Consider the following 24397-nt stretch of genomic DNA (forward strand, 5'->3'; position numbering starts at 1 on the left):
TGGTTTTAATACTCTCCATTTAGATTCAAAAACATGAACTGAGGAGATTCAGAAGTTTCTAGATGAAATAGGTTGTTCTTTTTCCACAGATGATAATTTTACTGTGAAATGTAAAGAGATAAAGAAAAAAGCTGTCAGGGATAAAAAATGTAGAAGCGCCAAATTATCAGAAAAAATCATCCTTCTCAAGTTATATTTTACAAGGTTCCCCTGTGGATTTACCTTGTACTAACATCACAAATATACAAAATAAGAAGGTAAGACGCTTCATCATGTGCCTTAGACTAGGACCGCTATCTTCTCCATCTCTAATATGTGCGTGGCAATCCATCCCGATGTCGGAACGTTTATGCAGGTTATGCAAAACAGACATTGGGACTCCTCAACATTTATTAAAGGATTGTAACTCTGTGAGAAAGGCCTGGTGGTCAGAGCTAGACACAGACACAAGGATACAAGTTTCAAAAACCTTTATTTATACAAATGGGGTTTGAAGAATGTCTAAATTGGCCTATTTCTAAATGGGAGTAGTGTCAACCATTAGAATAGAGAAGAAAGTCTGTCTGTCCAAGGTAAAGAATCTGTAAAACCTATGCTTGCCCTCATGTTCTAACTTAACAATGTGTAGGGTATTGGATAAAATATATAAGTGTCTCAAAAGAATATCAGGATGGTCATGGAGTTTCTTCAACTCCCTTCCCCAAGCTTAAGTTACTCAGGATCTCCAAAAGTTCGGTCCGTTCCAAACAGTTCACAAAAAGGAAGTTCAAGGGTTTTCCTATTTGGCAGAGTTCATGCATTTCTCTCAGGATTCCCCTGCCTTGTTCAATGCTCTCTAGTATAACACAGTTCTACTTTAACAATGTTCCTGGGTGGATCCTTCCAGCTTATCTCACTGGAGGTTAGACCCTCTTCACACGTTACTTTCAACTCTTTAATATTTTACCTTACAATCTTTCATCATCTTGATACACAGGGTTCCCTTCCTCAATCTTCCTGCTTTCCTCGTGCGGTATATCTCGAAGACTTTCGAAACGGCACAGCTTTACTTATTCCCATGCCTGACCACTCCGACACTATTGCATTCTTGTTATCGTATTCCTTATACTCGGTTAGTCTCTCCTCAAGCGTGCCTTCTAGAACCACAAACGTTCTACTTGTCTCCGTCTCAGATTCGCTCCCTAGTACCTTGACAAGTTCCACTTTCTTGTCAATTCATTAAATCACTCAGTTCTGTTTCATCCGATCCCCATCGGGATCTTGCTTCACTCAATATTATCTTCCGTAGCCTTTCACGTCAGCTTTCACTAACTTGATTCAACTCGCTTTTCACCTCAGCGATACTTTGTTTAACTTTCACATAGACTTTCGACAATGCAGTATTTTACAGGACCACTCTGTTACTTTGTTTCTTCACATTTCATAATAATCAAAGCTTTCTTTCAACGTGTCTTGCTTCTTACGTGCAACCTTGCCTGCAACTTGGTAATCATTCGCGTTGTTACAAACCGGGCTCTCTCATCACTTTGAACTCACCGGCTGTAATTTAACAAAGCATGGTTCACACATTTTTTTATCCTGCCCTTCAGACCTTCCTGGGCGGCTTCGCTGTCATGAGCAGACCCTTGGCACAACGTTAGGGGAAATTAACCAGCTTGTCGGCTTCCTTTGACAAACCCTTTCGACTTCTTGGAGACGCATCACACTAGTCACACTTTCTCCTGCTTCAACCTGTAGCCTTGTAGCGTCTCGGCATCCTGTTCTCTCAAGCCTGGTTCTCAATAGCCTCCGTTCAGCTGCTCGTCATCTCACCTGCTCTCCTTCTGGAACTCGCCTTTGCCTTCCTGGCTTTCCGTTCTCTATTTGTGAATATAGGTTCCACCTATTATACTTAGTTCGGTTCTCAATTGGATTCAGGAGTTTGTGATCATATCTAATTGCCTAACTTTGCCTGTCCTCATTAGAGGGACATTCATAGAAAAAGAAAGTCCTTTTGAGTGTAGGTGTTCCGTTGTAATGTTATTAAGACAGGAGAAGCATTAAGGATTCTGGGGGAACCCAGGGATATGGCTGACAGGCTGTGGGGATGTCGAGTAGGGGGTCATTTGAAAGTGGGGATAGCATGTCTCACCGTCTGGTAATCCCTCCCCCAATCACTAGGGACCCTCCACCCAGGTGATCCTCCCACGCTAGTCCACCCACAGGGTCAGGATCTAAAAGTGATGGCCCTTCCCTGGCCACCAGTTTGGAAGATTCCCTTGGAGTGGGAAGGGAAAAACCCTTAGGTTTTTCACAAACCCTCTGATTGATATTTATGAAAAAGGTTATGCAAAGTTATTATATGACCTGCGGTATTTGCACAGTGATCAATTCTGGGTTTTATTATATGCAGGAGAAAACAGTTAATATTTTACTATTTACATTTGGCAAGACATTCTTAGGAAAATGATACAAGATGGTTTTAACTGAGTTTTTATTTTATACTATAATATTGGATCTTATTATGTGATAAATATGTATATTGTTATATATTGCGATGTATTATTATTTGCTTTTTTGTTATAAGATTATATTTAACCAATAAAACATTACAAATTAAAATAAAAAAGTAATAGGTGGACTCCCTCTTAATGGCCAGAGTTTTGGGGCCAATGCCCTAGCCCTAGGTCAGAGGTTAAAAATCTCAGCACTATTCTTGATACGGGTCTCGCACTAAACTGACAAGTCTCGGCTGCAACCATGTCCTGCTATTTTCTTATGAGTAAAATAAAGACGATATTCCCTAGCCTCTCCTCTTCTCACCAGGTGTGGGTCATTAACTCTTTTGTCTCATCACGCCTGGATTTTAACAACGCAATCTGTCTAGGCCTCCCCAACTACACCTTCCACAGGCTTCAACATGTTCAAAACGCAGCAGCAAAGCTTTCAACAAAGTACATGAAACTCGAGCACATAACCCCGGCACTTCGCTCTCTTCATTGGCTATAAGTGCAGAATCGAATTATGTTCAAAAGTATGCGTCCCGTGTTCAAAAGTCTTCAACTCCCTGTGGCTACTACTCGATCGATAAAAATCAGCACTTACATTACTGCAAGTTCTCTAAGATTAAGGACTGACAGGAAATTGATTGTTCCAGTTTACAAGAAGCAAAGAGCTGGTGGAAGGTCTTTTCCTGGTTCAGGCAGAGGTTACAATTTTCTCCCCACCGAACTTTGAAGAGAATCCAAACTATTACCATTTCGTAAGAAACTGAAACCTATCTATTTAATAAATAATCCTGATATACCTCTGCTGCTTTGAATAACAACTGTATTCATTTATACAGGGTCATCACAAGTTTGGCGGTAACCCTTAAAAGCAGCGGTAACGCTATTACCACCGCATTTAAGGATCCGCCAAATTACGGGTTTGGCAGCATTTACCCCCAGCTCTGAGCTGGTGGGAAAAATGCCGATTTTTGGCGCTATTACCGCACGCTAATACCGCTGAAAATTCCCCCATTGGGTAGCCTGGCGGGAAAACCCCTAGGATACCGCCCAACTCTTGATGAGGCCCATAGTTAATAGCACCAAGACTGTTGTGCTGTACAAACCCCTCACATAACAAAGCGTTTTCTGTGACAGTGCATGCACTTTCTCAGAGAGAAATTACAAAACTGAAAAATGATGGATGGAAGGCTTTGACTCAATCAACCACTAGCATTGCTTTTGGCAAACTTCAACAGCGTTGTACTGCTAGATCTCGAGCCCGAAACCTGGGCGGGGCTGCTTGTGTTCTCATCTAGAGGACATATGACCTTGCAGACTGGCTGTTTGCCTTCTGTAATCCTTCAGGTCGCATAGAAAACGATGGTGTGAAAGCTGCCCAGAGCAACGATGGGAAATTCAAACCCTTGTATCCTTCACTTTCTGATTTGATCTGCTTTCCTCTCCATGCACCAACTGTTATTGTGTCGCCTGTCCTTAGGTAGGTAAATTAGAACCTTTATTAACAATGTGTAAGGTACCTTAGTTGCACCCTCTGCAACAATCTGTGCGCAAGCAGGTCACTGGATGAGTAAGCAAATAATGTCTTCTTACAGAGCTCATACAATCAGCAACATTGAGTTGGCTCAACCCCTCCTGTCGGGGCAAGGGAACCGCAGCAAGCGGAGCTGAGCCGCTATCAGCCTTAGACCAAAGAGGAGCTTTCCCCATCTCCCAAAAGGCACACAGGGGAGCAAGAGCAGTTACCCTCATGGCCTGGATGCAGGGGGAAGTAATAGTAATAAAGCAATTTGTGTGGCAGGTTGTAAGCATTCCTCATGCCCAATTCCAGTGTGCCCCTTTAGTACCCCACTCTCAAAAGCAATGGTGCAATGAAAAAGTTACCGTGTGATTGACAGCCTATGTTGTGCACCATACAAATGATCAATATTATACAAGGAATATGTAGTTTTATGAACCGTTTATTAATAGTTATATATGGAGAAAACACTGTAGTCTAGTAGGCCACTTATGAGTGAGGCACCATGAGTTGTGCTCATTCAGCAGAATCACGTTTAGGCGACCCACAGAAAATTCAACCCATTTAATTTGAGTGATTTGCACAAGATCACATTGTTTGATAAAGAGGAGTGGATGCTGCCTGTGAGCACAGGTTTTCTTGTTGCACAGGTTTGCAATTTTGTCAGGTTTTAGTCTACATATTCTGTTGCATCGTTATACTTGCACCAACATACAATGTTTTCTGCATAGTAGCTTAATAAGTGATTAACTAGCACTCAGCAAGGGGTCAATTTCTACATTTTTAGTGCTGGGTTTTTAAACTTAAGCTAACGTTCTGAGTGGGTGGCAGCCATCAGCTCCTAAAAGGAAGGGGTACATCAGGGAAGGGTGGGTAGCTCACATGTAGCTAGGTCACAAGATTTGTGCTGGTCTATCACATGGGACAAGCCTGCACTTTACAAACTGGAATACCACAGATGGTAATCAAATTGTTCCTTTTCAACTGGAAAGAAAAATTCAACTGGGTTCTCAAATTCATTAAAAAAAATGCAGAAACAAAGCTTTCAACAAAGCGTTCAAGTTGTCCTAGGGATGGGATGAGATATTTGACAAATTAAAGAAGGGTGTGGGAGCCCCTCTAATGAGAATGAACATGGGTCAAATACCCTGTTCTATGGAATTTCTCCCACTCTGGAAGATCTACAACCACAGTTTAGCTCACTACACCTTTCACAAAGGAGAAATATCTATTTGCATATCAGTCTGGTCCCACCCACAACAGCAGTTCAGCACGATATGCTAAACTAGAGTACCATCAGAAACCCCAGACACATGTTTCAGCCTCGTTGTGCCTCCTCAGTGAGGTGAAGCCGAGCCTCACTAAGGCACAGTGTGCAATGGTTCCACGTATGGATTATCCTGGGCCACTTAGGGGGAGCGCGTGGTTGTAGACCATTACTGGACATGTTCGTTCTTAGTAGAGGGGTCCAGCCTTTAAATATATATATATATTTTAGGGACTTTGGGGTTCATCCTCAATTACCCAGGGTAATCCAGATGTGGACCCCTTGCTCACTGTGCTGAGAGAGGTACAGCTTCACATCACTTATGAGGCCTGACTAGGCCGAAAAAAGTGTCCAGGGTTGCCGTTGTTGCTCTTGTTCAGAAGAGAATTGACAAGCATTTCAGTTCTAGACTGCCAAGTGGGTGGAACCAGACTGATCAACACAAAGATATTTCTCCTGTGTGAAAGGTATAGTGAGCTAAAGCATGGTTGTAGACCCTCCGGAGTGGCAACGTCCCAGAGAGTTGTAGTTACCCGAGGATAAGAAAACGCATCTCAAAGGAGGACCCGAAGGGTCCCCAGCAACACTACCCATTAGGAGGTGTGTGCTGCATTAGTGAAAATACAGATGTCCTTAAGAGCTATGGAGTAGACAGACTCCATAGTACAGGTAGAATACAAAGAATAGAGTTCCCAAAGAGGGAGCCCTAAGAATAAATTAGTGGAAGAAGGCCCAGAAGAAAAAGGTCCAGAAGTTCAGCTAAAAGTGCCGACGGGCTCACTAGGAGAGGGGATGAAGCATAACAATTATAAATCCAACAGATGTGACTGGCACGTGCATCAGACGATTGCGAGTGAGTTGGTTGCGGTTGCTGCTAGCAGGATTAAATCAGAGTTATTTCTAAAGTCCACAATGCAGACTGAACACTCCCTTAACGCTTCAGCAATAGAAGGCGATATGAGCCAAGCCTGAGGCGCAATGATTTCATTGACAGCCGGATGATGAAAGGCGTGCCTTAGCGGATGTTTTCTTTAAGCCAGAGGTTGACTTTGCATATATTGATTATCGTGTCCAGGAGCTATTTACACAGAGTGGGACGGATTTGGCAAGCCTGCCACCGACCACATTGAAAATAATGTGCTTGCGAGCAGGATGTGCAGGTTGTGAGAAACCAGAGTGTATTCTCACTCCTACTGCCCTTGGATCCTCTACGCAGGTGGCCTAGGGAAAGGGCATCACTACTGGATCCTGACCTTGGGGGTGTAGAAACGAGGGGGGTTGGGGGATCACCTGGGTTGAGGGTCGTTGAGGAATGAAAGTGGGGTACCCTCAGGTGAGACATGGTATCCCCTTTCCCTACTGCCGACCAACCTAACCCTCCACAACCTTTATGGGTTTTTGTAAGTCAGCTTTCCCCAATTTTCCTCATGTGACCTTTAAAGTACTGAGACGAGGAAGAGGCAACTGAGAGTGATGAACCCTATACCTTTTCACCACTCTGGTACTGGGACGAAGAAGAGCCCTGTAGGATGTTGTGAGGGTCAAGCATGACCCTTTTTTAGCATGGTCAGGCAAATTCAATTGAAGCACACCTGCAACCTGTTAGAGGGCTGCAGGTGTATAAATGAAGAGAACAAAGCAATACAGAGAGAAGAGGCAGCCAGAGGGGCAGCAAGAGGAGCAGCAGGAAACCGTATTCAAAGAGGTGAACTGTAGGAAGAAACGGCTGTGGGCCGGTCTGCCGTACAAACGACGTCAAGACAATGGGGACTGCAAGCAGAGAAGGTCCCAGGCAGCGTGGTGTGGGAGCTGGGGCACCGTGGAGCAGATTAAGGGCCATGTAAGGGAGCCGTTTAGGGAGCCGTGTAGGGAGGCTATCCCTTTCCCTTGCATCAGCAGTGCTCGTTCCCCTGTGTGAAGCTGATGACACAGGAGTGTCTGAGGGGCACAGATTTCGACCCCTGGAGGCCGGAGTCAGAGGTGTGTATCCCGCGCTGCTGGAAGAGCTGCCAAGGCGACCAGTGAGTATCTAAACAAACAAAAAAAACGTGGCTGAAGGAGCACATTTTTGAAAGTCTCTGAGTGCCGGGCATTTCAACTGAAGTCAAATACCTGAACGTTGAAGTGTGGTAACATTGGACTGAATAGAATAGACCTCTTAAGGCCTATTAACGTTTATTGGAAATTGAGTAAACTATTGCAATTTGACATTCAAACTGAATGGAACTTTGAGACCAAGCAAATCTATTATATATTGGACTCTAAAGTGAATGAATCTAATACATGGTGAATTTAGAAATGAGCAGTATTTCACAATTAAGCAAAACCAATGTGTGTTGGATCCGGAATTGAATGGAACTTTAAAATTGAGCCAAGGAGATCGGCGTATTGAACGCTAAATTGAGGAAAGACTTTAACTGACATGAAAAATTATGTGAATAATTCAAAGTCTTGGGGAAGGGAACACTGAGACTTTAAGAACTACCTATGTTAACTTGAAAACAGAGCCTCAAGATTTGTTAATATTTTAACAGTGTGACTTGGAAGAATTGTGGTACTTGGACTTTGGAGGAGGGAAAAGCAAGGATTGTGTAAAACTGTACCATCCTGAACATATGAAAGGTAAAAACTTTGAGAGTTTGTATGGAACTCTTAGATTTTGGGAACGGATTTGAATGGAATCTGAGCTGGACGAAGCTCAGATCCTTATTTGGAACACTGTTTCTTTGGTTGCTGGCATCCCTACAAATTCTATAGTTTTAGTGGTGAGGGCTAGTACAGGTTTTGGACACAGACAGATTCTTAAGTTGAACTCTTTGACCTTAGTTTATTTTTGGTAGGCAAATCCCACATTAGTATAGAGAAGGTTAGGCCTTTTTCCATCCTGAAATTGAAGTCACGGAAAGTGTTTTTGTTTGAATATTGAATCTGTTGTCTGCATCTTGCTTCACGATGCCTTCACAAGGTCAAGTGGGCGGAACGCAGCACTTTCAATGGTGGCACCGGGCATCGGTGCGGAGCTCTCAGCGGTATCGTGGTTGTTGGTTTGAAGGGATGCTCTGCATTGTTTGATGGCAGAAACCTACTGCTGGTTGGGTGCTTGCAGTGTTATGATCAAGGATCAGTACCTGTGACTATTGCTTGCATCAGTCTTTCAGCCATGTACATCCGTGTCTGTATTTTCCCCACCAAACCCCCTCTGGGGGTCTGGTTGACACGCATTTGGATCGACTTGAGTTCATTGTAATGGGTTGGGGGATTTCCTTAACTCTGGCCGATTCGAAACATATGCACAGGTGTCAGGGACTTGTCAGGGCCAGAGGGGATCCCCCCCACAGGGTTGTTATCCGCCAGCCCTATCGTGGGTAGCATCGTGGAGGCCCTTCTGCTGAGCAGGGGAGAGAGCATTCTCATGCCACAGGGGTGAGAAGCGATCGCTGGTTTGATCGCCACTGTCCCAGGGAGCTGTCTACTGGGTCACTAGAACACATCATTATGCCCATTATCTGGGGTGCATTACACAGCCCTCATTGCGGTGTATCTTGGGAGGTGCCGGCCCTCCATGTTGGGCGACATGGGTGGGACATGTGCAAGGCTGGTTTCTGAACTGTGAGGCAGTCAGGGGCTCGGGAAAACTCAGGTTAAAGTGGAACCTTTGGTCTGTGGCTTTGGCCCTTTTCCATGCACCTTTCTCCCTCCGAGTGTTAACTTCACTACAGAAAAGGGCCTGCGCTCCTAATGTGAATGCAACATGTAAATCCTATTTAACGGGGACCTTGGGAGTGTGGTGCAGCGCGTGTGGGGATTACTCCACCGTGCCTCTCGGGGGATGAATACTGATTTACAACTTAATGGCACATATACAAACACACAGACGTATGCCCATGCACACATGTACACTTGGGAAGACACACAAAAACAAAATCATGCACATACGGACATGGGGACACACTTGCCTAGGGCACACATTTGCACAAAGGGGTATGACACAGGGACGTACACGGGCAGGTCCACACGCAGAGGTGTGCACAGACACACATGGATCTAATAGGGCACGGTGCAGTGTACGTCAGTTGTGGTGTGAAGTTGATGTTGAAATGCATCGACCGCAGCGGCCTGTCCGCGAATGGGCCCGATTCGTATTGGTCTAGGAACTAGTGTGGGTCTGGTGGCTAGTGGTTGCAAGTGAGTGGAGATTGCTTTGTGTACTGTTGACATTTGGATAAATGTCCTATGGCAGGTAGGGAGGGGTTGTGGGTGAAAAACCAATTGTCTGTTTCGGTTGGGTACAGCAACTATGGCACACGCTGAAGCAGCGTGTGAAGGCACGGACCCTGAGGTTTCGGTCCAAGCACCCAAGCTCTGCTTGAGTCTGCTCCCCGTGCCCCCGGGTACTCTATCATGGCACGGAATATCCAAGCAGCACCATTCTCGCTCAAATGGCCTCACCTCGACGACAAACTCTAATTCGTATACCCAAACCATGTACTTCACTGTATCAGCCCTAACCCATTCTGTCTGTTGCCCAAGAAGCCAGTGCTCCACACCCAATTATTTCCCCCACTTCCATATACATCTCCTGCAGATTATACTGCTTCCATTTCTCTGCAATAAAGACGACCACTGCGAATCAGCAACTGTCCGGTAGTGTACAGGACTTCGGGACAGTTTCCAGTCCATTTCTAGGCCGTCTCAGTTCATGGCAGAGTCAGACAGTGACAGGTAGACACCGTGTTGCCCAAGATAACACAAGTTTGATCAACAGACATGAATTCGCAGCTATCCTTCTAGCCCACATCACCTAATAAGTATCCCAAGCAAGCAACCCTGCAGACATGATTTTGTGGTGCTCTTCCCGACCTTTGCAGTCAGCTGCGTTACTCCCTCTACAGGGGAGGGCGCAGTGGGGGTGGAGACTTTCCCAGCACCGACCCAGATCATTGCAAGGCAAGAGAGACAACCTGTGTGGATGCAGCACTCCCAGGAGAAGGAGGGAGAGAGGACTGATTGCACATTGGAAAACGGGGACGTGTCAGGGCTTTTCAACCCTGGCCAGAAAGGGCCAGTAAGGGTCACAGTAAGGGCAATGTTTACAATTACATTCTTTACATTGGAAACACAGTCAGTTGGGGTAACAAGGCAGCTCGAGTTACTGTCTGGTCCCGTTTGTCCGGCTGCAGCTCTGGAAAGCTAATGGAATTCCGGAGGGGAGCGGGAGCTCAATCGCCACAATCGCAAGGGTCGTGGCGCCACAGGGCTATTCCTGCCTCCCCTGTCTTATCTTATGGGTGGGGCAGTTTGGGCCCGATCACTAGCCGGATCAAAGGCCAGAAAGGCAGAGGTCCGAATGAATGTTGGAATGTGTGGCACACAAGGGGAAGGGGGGTCCATTAGGAGGAAGGCATCAGAGCAGGAACAGCATAAAGATAAGGATCGGCTAAGGACATGGCCTCCTGGGCCTGGACCCATGCATCTTAGGCCGCATCCCCCATTTCTCCCCCAACATGATATACACCTAGCAAAAGAGTACAAAGGTGCATGGGCATTTTGGATACGATTCTCTCGGTTCACATATAAAATATTGACTGGGACAGAGTAAATGACGAAAAGAAGAATGCCTGCTGCATGGTAGTGTACTTTTCCAGGGTGGTGGGCTTAAGTAACCCCACGCAGCAAGGCTCCAGAAACACAGGCAAAGAGGAGCTTGGACCGCTGCAGTTCGAATGCATGGCAGTGACATGATGCATCATAGCAGTAGAATGGAAGATCAATTGCATGCATCAATTGGGGGGGAAACAGATAAGTACCAAGTTGTGTTTTAGTGTAGGGTGCTCCAGTTGGATCCCTTTCTCCCCAAGGCAAGTGTATGCAGGGCAGTGGGGTGCTCTGGCTGGGGCAACTAGGGCGGGGAGTGTGGAAGGCAGGGTGGACATGCACCAATGTAGGTAGGCTATCAGCCCCAGGTTGGTAGAGGGTCAGAAAGTACAGCGTGTGAGAGGAAGGTGAATAAAGTAGGAGGAATAGCATAATTATTAGTACACGAGAATGGAAGGAAACCCCAACACCCACACCCCAAAACCTTATCAAAGATAAGGTCTAGTGTGATGGCATTCGAACAGCCATGCGTAACAAGCTGGATCTACTTCAAGCTAAAATTATGAACACCAAATTTACGCTCCCTACCCCCCCCCCCCTACCCCTGCTACACCATCCCCCTCGGATGCCTCCCCTACCTTCTCATTCAAAACCATCCAGGAAAAAGACATCAACCTAATGAAAGGCATCAAACCCTCCGATTGCAAAGATGACCCCTGCCCTGCTGCCATTATTAAGGACTGTACTGCATCCCTCGCTCCATTTCTGACAGCCTTTGTCAACGCCTCCTTCACCACAGGGAAAGTCCCTTTATCCCTCGAGGAAGCATGGGTTCGGCCTCTCATGAAGAAACCTACACTTGACCCCACCTCACCCAACAACTACAGGCCCGTTACCACCGTCCCCTTCCTTCTTAAAATTCTGGACAAGGCAGCATACCTTCAAGTCCAGCACTTCCTCGAAGAGAACAAACTCCTAGGACTGAGACAATGCGGTTTTCATCCCAAACGCGGGACTGAGACCACCCTACACGACCTTAAAAATCAGATGGATGACGCAAGAGACCAAGGCAAACCTGCCCTGCTTCTTCTCCTCGATCTCTCCGCCGCATTCGACCTCGTAGATCATGACGTCCTATGCCATCACCTCACATCCACAGCCAACTTCTCAGCTGAAGCCAGTACCTGGATTACCTCATTCCTACAAGGTAGGACCATGCAGGTTTTCTCTGATCTAGCCACTGGCTCATCTACCATCATGTTATGTGGTGTACTGCAAGGTGCTTGCCTCTCTCCTACCCTCTACAACATCTTTACTCGCCCACTGTTTCTCATCCTTGACGCCATGTGGATCACCTACACCAACTACGCGGACGACACGCAGATCCTTCTCACTCTTACAGTGAAGTATGACACTGACTCCACGACCCTCAACATCATCTACAACACCATCCAAACTTGGATGGCTGCCAACAGTCTCTGCCTTAACTCAGACAAAACCAAACTCCTACTTGTAGGTTCCCCTGACACGCTTAAAATACTTGACGACCAGTTTAGCCACTTCACCATCGACTCCATCAAAATTCCAGTATCCGAGTCAGTAAAAACCCTAGGCGTCTTCTTAGAGTCAAATCCATTCATGACCAGGCAAGTAAATACCTACCATGCTAAACTCCTCAATGCAGTCAGGCCCTTCCTCTCCAATGACACCTGCACTAGCATAGCGAGTGCCATCACTGGATCCCGGCTGGATTACTGCAATGTTCTCCTCCTAGAGACCTCCACAATAAACCTTGAGAAACTACAAGTAATTCAAAATAACACCCTACGTGTAGCACAAGGCATCTCCAAAAGAGAGCACATCACTGCTGCCAGAAGAGCATCCCACTGGCTCCCCATAAAAGGAGAGGATCATCTTCAAAGCCCTGACCCTCACCCACAAATGCATCCACCTCTCCGCACCAGCATACCTGTCTCAAAGAATCCACACTGTCTTCTCCACAAGACCAACTAGGACCCCCTATGCCAACTTGCTCACCGTACCCAGGGAAAAAAGAGCTAGAGCAGGTGGCGCCAGCTTCCCCTACCTAGCCTCACTGCTCTGGAATGCCCTCCCCACTGCCCTGCAAGCCGAACCATCACTCACTGCCTTCCGTATGGCCATGAAAACCACCTTGTTTGACTGACCATCCCACCTTCTGATATGACGTCCATCCCTTACCCGTGATACAACGAATTGTGTACGTTTTTATGCATAACATGTACAACATCTCTGCTTTCCAATGCACTGAACGTATGCTTACTGTAACTAAGTCTCCTACAAGTAACATCGCCACAATGCCCCAGGGCTGCCTGTGCGCTATATAAATGTAAAAAAAAATATATAAACTGTGTTGGCTTCTCAAGGAGATTAGGGACATTCTTGTCAGATTGAAACAAGAAATGATAGAGGGGTTCGCCGCCACAGGGTGTGGCTGGCTTGGGGCAAGCAGATAAGGCACACTAGAGGCCCGATGTTCTCCAAAGAGCAGAGAATCATAAGGATGACAGAAATGCGGTAATATGCAAACAAGGTTGTGTTATGGACTCCAGGTGCTATGCAAAGCAAATGATTTGAAGGGACGCTATCACAGGGGTGGTCAGATTAGGGCAAACGGGTAATGCACACTAGGTTATAAATAGCAGAGGATCTAATGGAGCTTCTCAAAGGGTGTGGGAGATGACACAAGTTGTCATTTAAGTTGTTGTTGTCTACGAAGTAAAGGACAGGAGGAAACTCCACTAGGGGTGGGTTGGCTTGGCGCAAACTGGGAATGCGCATTAGGTACTCAATTTTCTTTAAACACCAGAGGGATCAGAAGCAATGCAAGGAAAAGAGGGGGCTGGCTAACACAATGGGTGTGAGGGGCTCTAGGTTCTCGACGAAGAAAATTTATCAGAGAAACGCCACCACATTGAGTGGTCGGCTGGGGGACTAATGCTCTGTGCACACTATTTCCTCAATGTTCTCTAAACAGCCGGGGAGCATAAGGGATGACACAATGGGGTAATCTGCTAACAAGGTTGTGTTATGGACTCCAATGTGCTTTGCAAAGCAAATTATCTAAAGGAACACCGTCACAGGGGAGGTCAGCTTGGGGCAGACAGGTAATGCACACTAGTGGCGCAAGGTTTGTAAATAGCAGAGGATCTTAGGGGGCACCTCAAAGGGTGTGGTAGGGCGACACAATTTGTGTCATTTATTGTGTTGTTCTGTAACAAATCTACGCACCGGGGGAAAGGCCACCAGTGGGTGGTTGGCTTGGGGCAATCCTGGGGGAACATTAAGTGCGTAAGAAGTGAAGGGACCTGAGGAAATCAATAACCATATAAGAGGTCACGGTACCTGTGGGGAAATTAATAACTGCATAAGAAGTCAAGGTACCGGTGGAAATGAAGAACTGAGACGTCAAGGCACCTGGGAAACGGGGAATTGTGTAAGCTGTCAAAAGACCTGGTAAATGAAGAAATGAGTAAGAGGTCAAGGTACCCAGGAGCACAAGAAATTTAAACCCTGCATAATCTGCCACATCCGCAAGGAATGTTGGGGATCTCCCCAGCATCGGGAGCCACAGGAAAGTCTTGGTGTGGTGGGGGCAAGTAAAGCAAAGGGAAAAAAAGAAGAGGGCAGGAAATGTAGCAAATGAAGGAAAGAGCATGGGGAAGGGAAGTTGTGGATGGAGGGGGTCAGATGGACTGAGAAAATAGAAATTGGTCAAGGGGAAACACGTGGACAGACAATGATGTCTGAGAAACCAAGTGAGGATGTGAGAGGTCAGGAGACCTGGGAAACAAAGTAAATGGATGATAAGGGTACAGTATATCGAAATCAAGGAATTAGGTAAGAGGGGCGGAGACCTGGAAAAACTAGTATGGTGTAAGAGCTGGGAGGCATAGGAAACTGGGAATGGTGTAACAGGGCGGGAGCCCTGTGAGAACGGGGCAATGGCGTAAGGGGTGGAGTACCTGGGAAACTAGCAAGGACGAAGAGGTGGGGATGGACTGGGAAAACTAAGTAAGAGCGTTAGGGGGTGGGAGATGTGGGGTATTTGCAAGATCAGGAGACCTGGAAAACTGAGGAGGGATGTAAGTCATGCAGAAGCTCAGGTAACCTAGGGTTAGTGGGTGTGGGGGTACATTCATTATAAGGACACCATGCCCAGCGTAGAACCCTGAGTATGCATGGTAGAAACGGAAAACCTGTAAGTTATCTCCTGCCCAATAAAGCAGCTGCAGCCTTTCCTACCCATAAAATTGCGTGTCCTGTTATTGACTGCAAGATCTGAGGGAGGTTGTGAGGCGCTTGTCGGGAGATGGAGCCAACAGTGCAAAGTGTGGGCTGTCACTACTATGCACTGCCTCTGCACCATACAAGTGGCGACTGGCGAGTTTGGAGCGGTGTAAATATTTCCCAAAAATGGGGAGCCCTAACCAAACAGGGTATCTGCATCCACACCACCGAGGATTTATTTTAAATAATGCGTCATAATGGTGTATTTTGCAGAACATTGTATAGTTTTAAATGCAACTGTTGACAATCGGTTTTGTAGAATAACACCTAAAAAATGAAATAGATACCAGATTACCAACACTATACAGGAGCATTTTTCAACACATTTCCATGACGCTGGTTCCCACAATAAATGGTCCCATGTGGTTAGTGTAAGAAAACATATTGATGCTGGCTGCCAGCACTAATCAACCACCACCCCCTGCAGTCATTGACCGCACTTCTGGTTAGACGCTCTCCCCTGGTGTGAAACCAGAACACTGAAAGCAGATATTATCGTCCCTGAAGCCAGGTATACTCTGAGGAAATCGCTGGCTTCAGGCTGGCTCAAGCCTGTAAGTCACTAATCATCAACCCACCCTATGTGACAGGTTCTGCCAACTTGTCCTGTGTGCATACAGGCTGCTGGGTCCAGACATTTGGCACATCTGAGTGGAGCCATTTGGGTTCCATGCAGGAATCATCCTTGGTGAGGGATGCGCGCCTTCATCAGCATCACCAAGAGTAGAATCTTGGATAGCCAGCCACCACACCATGCATGCTTATAGTCAACAGCTTACACCACGTTTCCAAATAGCCTGATGTAAGCATTAGTTTGGTTTTAACCATTTTTTTCCAACAGGGATGGCAGTGCCCTTCCACACTAATGAACCAGCCGCAGCTGATGGGTACGCTTGGAGGAAGGAATTGGTAGGGACTTTCCCTCAAGTGCCATGTACGGATTGATGTAATCCTCTTTGCCTGTTGGCAATAATATATGTGTCGAATTTAATCTGGGCACCCCCTAAATTGTCAACTGGTGCAACTGTAGGTCATGTGCCCGTAGTGAGATTTTGGTGTTGTATTCTCCATTTTACGTTTCATTTGTTATTCATTCATCACTCAACAACTCGCCCATTTCAACAAGAAAACTGAATTTCATTTCTGTAAATTCATATGTGCTACAGTACAGTGAATAGTATGAAATATTCCTTCTTAAGTTACATGAGAACAGCTACTTATTTTAACATTGTCATACACTAGAACAGCAGCCCTCTGTGGTGGAAGAGGCTAGAATGGTAGTATGACACATTATTCACAGGCAAAAGGAGAAGAAAATGGCAAAAAAAAGTAGCCGCTGCCACCATGCCCTCCTGGACATATCACAAAAGTAACAGAAAAGTTACTGAGAGAAAAAGGAAAAGAGATACAAAGTATCCCTGCAGCCCCTCAATGATTGCCCTTAAGAGAGTTGAGGTGAGCAATAAAAGTAAAGCAAAAAAGGCGTTACCTATCTCGACAGGAGTAAATCATAGCAAAATGTTGGCTGGGGGTTCCATTAATGACAACAGAGGGAAAGCAGCAAAAAAGAAGATAATTCTTAACACCACCCGTCCAAGAGATAAATGGTGGTTGAACTTCAATGATTCAATGAGTCAATGCCTGCGATGCACATCTATTTGGGCGGAGGGCCACATTTCAATGGCGTGCAGCTTTTAAGGTATGATACCAACTACTCACACCTTCATCTCAAAGGGTCAATGTGTATGGAATTCTATTTGAGAGGAAAGTCCATACACACTTTCAGATGAATTCCACATCTATACACACCTTTAAACTGATGGTTCAGTCCATATACACTTTCAACTGACACTGAGTGCATACACCACTGTAACTTGGCGAGCCAGTCCATACACACCTTCAGCTAAGCTGGAGAGTTTATACAACCCATTTACAGTCCGTAGGCCAGTAGGGGAAAGCACAATATATGTAAGTGCGCTGGAACAAGACTGAAGGAAAATAGTGTGATGCACTTCCACCCCCAATGGATCACACACCCACAGGGCTGGGAAGACAAGAGACAGGTAAGTGCTGTGTAGAGAAGTGGCACAGGAGAGGAAGAGACGGCCGTGGATTGAGTTTGTGGATGCAAGGAGAACCATCCAAAAAGTAGACGGGAGAGTGAGAGGGAGGAAGCAGCTTTGCAGAGGTTGGCCTTCGGCAGGAGAGCCTCTGCAATGTCGGCCTTTTGTGAGTGGCCTTCGTTCATAGAACCGTACACAATTATAACCCGATGGCTCAGTAAGTTTGCACCTTCAGCTGATACGGGGTCTCTACACCACTCTAAAATGATGGATCAGTCCATACACACCTTTAGCTGATTGAATGTTCCCACATTATGATCCCATGCTGGCACCAGGTGATGGAGGACACCGTCTTGAATTTTTACAAACCTGTAAACAAAGAGAAAAAGGCACATTTAGGATGACCCCATTCCAAAAACCAAATAACTTGCACTGTAAAATAAACAGGCATCAAACTGCTTTGCCTTCATCTATGCCTTCCAGCCACTTGATCATTGATGGTAACCAATACCGTTCCAAAATGTGCAAAGCCCAAGGCGAAGTCCCAGCTAGGTCTGTGCTGTCTGCCAGACCAGTGCCTGTTGCGGTGTCTTGTGGCCGATCGCTTCTTACATGAAGTGCTGCATGTCTGCCTGTCTCCCATCTGGGCAGAGTGAAAGTCTACCGGCCGGTCCGCTGAGAAGCGGCCCGTCCCCCTCATGGACTGTCAACATCTCACCCGTCTCCTTGGACTTGGCCCATGCCCCTGCTGACCCGCTTTCCTCCACCTGAAAGTGATATCATCCGACCTGGGGCTTCGCCCTCAGGTGAAGTCCCAGCTAAGCCTGTGCTGTCTGCAGCAGCTTTTCTATACCTCGTTTAAACAGGTTACTTTTCTCCACTTCACTACTAATCAGGTGTTTCTTACAATCAATTCAAAGATTTTATTCAGTATAGACTGTTAAAGTGTTTATTACTTTACCTCCATGCTATTATTTCTTCATTTAGTCTGGACATCCGCCACACCCTAAGCCTGTTATCTCAGGTTTCCTCAGGAGGCTCCTTGCTTTCATTACCACCTTGGAGAATTGTTACTCATTGTTATACAATATTGTCCTGTTATTTCCCTCACTCTGCATCACAACTTGGTTCTATGCCTCCTCGCAACTTGGACAATCTCATTTGCATTAAAGACCTCTCCAAGACTGTGAATGTTGCCCTTCGGGAAACACGTTCCCTTAACAACAAAGTACATTCTGTGTTGGATATCCTTTCTCTGTTGCAGTTTCATTTCTTGCGAAAGGTCAAGTGACCAGGGGAAATGAATAAGTGCGTAAGAAGTCAAAGCACCTGGGAAATGGGGAATTTTGTAAGCAGTCAAGAGATCTGAGAAATGAAGGAATGAGGAAGAGGTCAGGGATCTGGGGAGGTCAGGACACCTGGGCAACAGGGAATAGTGTAAGACATCAAGGGACCTGGGGAAATGGATAACCATGTAAGAGGTCAAGGTACCTGTGGGAAATGAATAACTGTGCAAGAGGTCAAGGGTCTTAGGGATAGAAATACCTACATAAAAGATGAAAGTACCTGGGGAAATTAATAACTGGCACTGATGGTCGCAACAGTAAAGACAGACAGAAGTGATCACAGTTCAAGGGTGTTTATTAAACAGTAAATACAGGTTGGGAAAACATCTAACCTAAATCCAAGTAGGGAGCATGCTACAACCATCAAATAAATAAGGCAGTCCTAGTGGTGTCTTGTCAAATAAAAGGGCCTATACTAAAATTAAAAACTACTGCCAATCCTTACAACTAAATACAAAAAGCATCTGGGATAGGGTTCACAAGAAAGAAAGCAGTGTTCAGAAATTATAAGTCAGTATGTGGTAGCCGGAGGTCTCCCTTCACCACGTTTTGAGCACGGGACAGGTCTGGAATCCTGAGCACAGCACACTCTCAAGCTTTCCCAGCACGAGACAACAGGTCCGTTCTCAGCTATCAGGACCTTCAGAGGTTAAGGCTCTTTTCTGCAAAGAGTCTCTTGCCTCCGAGGACCTAATGTGTTCAAAATAAACAAAACGTTCCTTTCCGTATGTACGTTGGGTGATGACTTTTCACCCGTTGATCCACAAAAGTTCCTAGCGATATCGGGACCTTCAGTGGTTAGGTTTCTTGCTTCTGAGGGCCCGATAGGTTCAAAATCATACACAAAAGTTCCTTTCTGATTGCACTGGGGTGATGGTTCTTCACTCTTGAGTCTCCTCGTAAAGGACTCCGACCCCTCTCGAATGTCGGGCCCTCTCCGTCGGGTACATAGTGCTTGCATTCAAAAAGGGAACATCTGCTACATTCACGTGTTGTTGGGCGATAACTATTTACCTCTGGATCCCCCTCTTCCAGGCTCAGACGCTTCGAGTTTTTGCCTCCCTCCGTCGGGTTCACTACAGCTTTTTCCAAAACAATTTCACCTGTGGCATTCACAAATCTTAATTCTTTATTTTTTGTAATTCTTTTTTAATTAAAAATGCATTTGGTTTATATCCTAAACCATACATTTATAGAAAATTCTGTTACAGTTGGTTCTTTGGTTTGAATGAAAAAAGAAAGAAAAAAAAATAGTTTTTTAAATATTTATCGTAAACAGTTCTCAGCAGTAATGTCTTTCCAGAAATGGACAATTGTGGTCACCATTTTTCTGTTGTTTCCCATTAATATGTAGCTCCAGCGTTCTTCGGTTTCCATTGGATTGGGTGCAGATTTGTATCTTTTGCTATACATCAGTCTTTTCTGGTTAAGCGCTTCACATTCCATTATTACATGTCTGATAGTTTCTTCGGTGGTTTTACAAAATCTGCAATCAGTACTATTATGGAGATTTTTGTTCCATTTTCCCAGAATTTGTCGAGTGGGAAGGATATTTAACCTAAGTTTTAGGAAGGTGTCGCGTATTTGGCGGTCAGGAAATAAATTGAGATAATGGGCCAATTGGTTCATTGCTCTAGTTTCTTCGTCACATTTTAGGTTTAGCTTATATTTATAATTATTGTTTTCATTGTCAATCCAATCAAGTCTTGCTAGTAGCTTTTTTGGCATGCTGGGGCCTTTTTATCAGCATGTCAAGCGATATGTTCTTTTCTGAGCATATGGGCTCGGCAGCTGCTCTCCATTTTGTCAATGCAGTGTTGTTGGATGCCAGCTGGGATGCCCTCAATATGTTTAATGTCGGAATGTTGTCTACGTTGTTCAATTTCCTGTATGTGTCCATGGTTTTCCACGTGATCATCGACCTTAGAGATTGGAGACCCAGTTCATACCGTATTCGTGACATGGGTGTAGATTGTGGCAGAGATAGGGTTTTCCGCCAATAGATGGACTAAAGTTGTGACCATATTGATTGATCCATGTAGATCAAGCATTCTCCTCCATAGGATAACATGGCTGTTACTTTTTGCTTATAGAAAGCTAGAGCAGGCTTAACGGAAAACTTGCCAAATTATCGGTGGATAATTAGGCCCTGTCTGGCCAACGATTTGGCTTTTGATTTCAAATGGAGTACCCAGGGAATTTCACTCATGGATTGGTTAATCCAGATTCCTAATTATTTATATGTGGTGACTTGTTCCAATTTTTGTTTTTGAAGATAGAACACAGGAGGTTTCTGTTTCCTTTGTGTTTTCCGAGTTAGTGTCATACGTTTTTTTAAATTTTTATATTTATGGTGAGCTCATTGTCGTCCATGTATTCGATCGTTTTGTTTAGTGCGATCTGAAGACCTCGTGGAGTTTTTGCTAGAAAAATGATGTCATCAGCATAAATTAGACATGGTACAGCTGTGGTGTTAAGTTTCGGGTGATTTATATTAGTGGTGTTGATGCTTTCCATTTAGTCAGATGTAAACAGATTAAATAATGCAGCAGCTAGAGGACATACTTGTTTTAGCCCGTGCCATGTTTTAATTTTATTCGTTACGATCCCATCTGCTGTCATTCTCACCTGTATTTTAGTATTCGAGTATAGGAGTTTTATCGGCGCCAGTATGTCAATAGGACAGCCCCATAGCTCCATTTTTTCCCATAAAAGGTCTCTGTTGATTGTGTCAAAGGCAAGACTTAGATCTACGTATGCAACATATATTTGGGTACTTGACTTGTCCGCTTCATGTTTTAGTAGATTCAAGGTTAGCAGATTTATGCCTGTACCAATTCTTCGAACGAATCCAGTTTGCTGAATTGCTTGGTGGTTTGTCTGCTTTGACCATGCATTTAATTTTGTTAGAAGATGGTTTGCAAATATTTTCCCAAACGGGTCCAGTAGGGCCAGAGGGCGATAATTTGTTGGATCTTTGGTTGAACCTTGTTTGTATATTGGAATTATTGTTGTCAATTGCCATGATGTTGGTATACTTTTGGTGCTGTTGATTGGGTCGATATTTGCTCCAGAGAAGTCAGTCCATATTTTTGGGTCCTTTTTGAGTATTGCATTTGATAATCCATCGGGGCCAGGTGCCCGCGATGCATTTAATTTCAGGATCGAATTTTCAAGATCTTTAAGCTTGTATGTCACTTTCCATGTAGTTTCATTTGGGGTCAGCATTTTTCCTTGAGGGAACGATCTTTCTTAATACAGATCAGTGAAATAGCTGGTCCAAGCGTGCTTCGTGACATCGACTATCATGGCTACCTGTGTATTAGTATTCGGTTTTAGCAGGTCCCACAGGCGTCGGGCGTTGTTTTTAAGTACAGACATCATATTTTCGGCTTTTTCTTGGTCTTGCATAATTTTTGCGTTTCTTTAGCCAATTTTTGGATTTTTGCTTGGCACTGTGCATTTTAATTTTTTTGATTGCTCTTGGTTCATATTTGGCTCTTAACTGCACTTCGCATTTCTTTTTTTTTGCAGCTATCGATTCGTTGTAGTTATGTTTATGCTTGGAATGTTGGAGCACGTTCGGGACAATTGTCAATTTAAATTGGTTAAGAAGCCATCCATAATTTATTTTATTGTTGTCTTTTAAATCAGAATTCTTAAGTGTTTACGTCAGATTTTTTAATTTGTGTTGGGCGATTTTGAAGCAGATTCATTCTGGCGTTCACCGTTATGGGAGGGATGTTTATTCTCTTTGGGTAGGGACCATTTATTTCCCACAAATGCTTCAAAATATAATGATCACTGAACTTATTAGGTATGTTTTCCGCTACCTTAATAGCTGCTGAAATTCCTTTGGTGACATAAAAGTAGTAGATTATAGATTTCTTATTTCCACATGACCAAGAAGGAGTAGGAGACAATGTGTCACTATTTACTGCATCCAGGCGGTCGAAATTCCTGTTGCTTATTTCAGCTGACCATCTCTTGGTTCGATGTTCGAGACTATGTTCTTCTAGTTTGTTTCCTTTTGCAAAGATATGGAAATTGAAGTCGCCACATATAATATGATCTAAACCTTCGTATTTCTGTGTATTGATGTCAATTACAAAGAGGACTGTGTATTATCTGCTCATCCTATTGTTTTCTTGGGTTCCAATAAATGTTGATAATACTCAAATGGTTGGTAGGAGTGTATGGGTGAGTTATGGTTTGTTTATGTGTGGCTGACATTCGCTTTTTAAGTATGGTGTTTTGAGCATAGCTATTGTGTATTCTATGACCTCATAAGGCAGTTCCTGTCTAATTAGAGTGATGAGACCGGCCGATGGTCTGCCTGCCATGCTTGCAGTAGCTGGATTCGTCTGTGTGAGGTACCCTTCACAGATAGGAGGTTCAATGAGCCAAGTCTCTTGGAGACATATTATACTGGCTTGATTCAGGTCTGCATGGTCTTTGTGGAACAGATGCGAATGGCCGCGTGTGTTCCATGAACAACATGTCACCAGTTGTTTGTCTGTGTTTCGTTGTTATAGTGACGTTTTATCGTAGTATTCGTTGGTGTTAGTTGTTGAGTCAAGGTCTCTCCAAAAAGTTGTTAGGCCAGATCCTCTCCTGCTGCATTCTCCTCTCGATTGATGCTGATCTGTGTCAGCATTATGGAAGCTGTTATCGCTTTCATTGATGCGCATTTTATGTCGATCAGAGTTCTTGCTATATTCAGGAATCTCGGTACTGCTGATTTCTGAGTACATTTTGCTGTTTTCCTGATCATGCTCATTGCAGGTGTCCTCTTGTGGCTGGGCGGCACATTTTTCAATGGTTAATTCAAATCCAAGGTACTTTATATCTTTCTTGCATGATGCAATTTTCCTCAGTATTTCTTCTGCATGACAATGGATCCAAATTTTGTCCAAGCTTTTGTGGTCGATGGATTCGATTATTTTCAATTCTTTGGTGGTAATGGTCCTTAGGTTCGGTATGGCTCGGAATAAACAAAGGGTGTTGGTCATGTTCATGATCAGTTTCCCACCGCGATTTGATCTGCTTTCTAGTCTTAATGAGTATCGTTGAGACTTGTGTAGTGGGTCTACAAATTGTGGATATTTTTGTGGTCTATTATTTTTTTCAGGCTTGTTTTTTTTGGTTTGGATGCGGCTGGTCATCTGAATTTGTGCTTTGGTCAAGCCTGGTTGTCTCTGAAGGCGTTGAAGTTAGAGAACCATTTGCCATAGTTAGTTCGTCATCTGTGATCTCTTCACATGATAGGTCTAAAGTTACCTTGGCTCCTTCATTGGTGACTTCGTAGCAATGCAATATAATCATTGGTGACGTATTTGTTTGTTCTCCCTGTTCATTTGCGTTCTCAGAATTTTTAGTCTCATAATGTTCAAGTTCCAGTTCCGAGTACGTTGACAGGTTCATAAATGATTCTATATTTCCTTCAACGCTATCTTCGGTTCCGGCGGATGGTATTGGCTTAATGGTTTGTTGCTTCCCTTCAGAGACTGTCTTTTTTTTTTCTTGCAGGTTTAATTGGTCGTTTGGACTCTTTTTGGCTTGGCCAGTTTTTGATTCCTGGTGCTGGGTCTGTATCGCTTTTTTATTTTCATTTCAACTGTTCATCAGGTTTCTCAGGAATGCTCTGGAAACTTTCTGATGCTTTTTAGGTTGATTTTTTATATTTTCTTCTTTTGTTTGTGTTAAATCGCTTAAATGTTGTTCGAAAATACTATAATTTTGGATGCCCTTTTTTTGGTTTCCTTTGGGCGCAGTGGTTTCAGGAATTTGTC

General features: G+C 44.6%; 1 protein-coding gene across 1 annotated transcript in view; it reads right to left on the bottom strand.

Annotated features, from left to right (window-relative positions):
* The window catches only part of HECTD3 (HECT domain E3 ubiquitin protein ligase 3), a 623726-nt gene that overhangs the window by 288083 nt on the left and 311246 nt on the right, over positions 1-24397 (bottom strand). The window contains exon 9 of the mRNA XM_069642356.1: positions 17547-17628. Coding sequence (XP_069498457.1) covers positions 17547-17628 — 82 coding nt within the window. The remainder of the gene's footprint in view (positions 1-17546; positions 17629-24397) is intronic.

The sequence above is a fragment of the Ambystoma mexicanum genome, chromosome 1q, assembly GCF_040938575.1.
Source record: "Ambystoma mexicanum isolate Mex_15411 chromosome 1q, UKY_AmexF1_1, whole genome shotgun sequence".
NCBI classification, from domain to species: Eukaryota; Metazoa; Chordata; class Amphibia; order Caudata; family Ambystomatidae; genus Ambystoma; species Ambystoma mexicanum.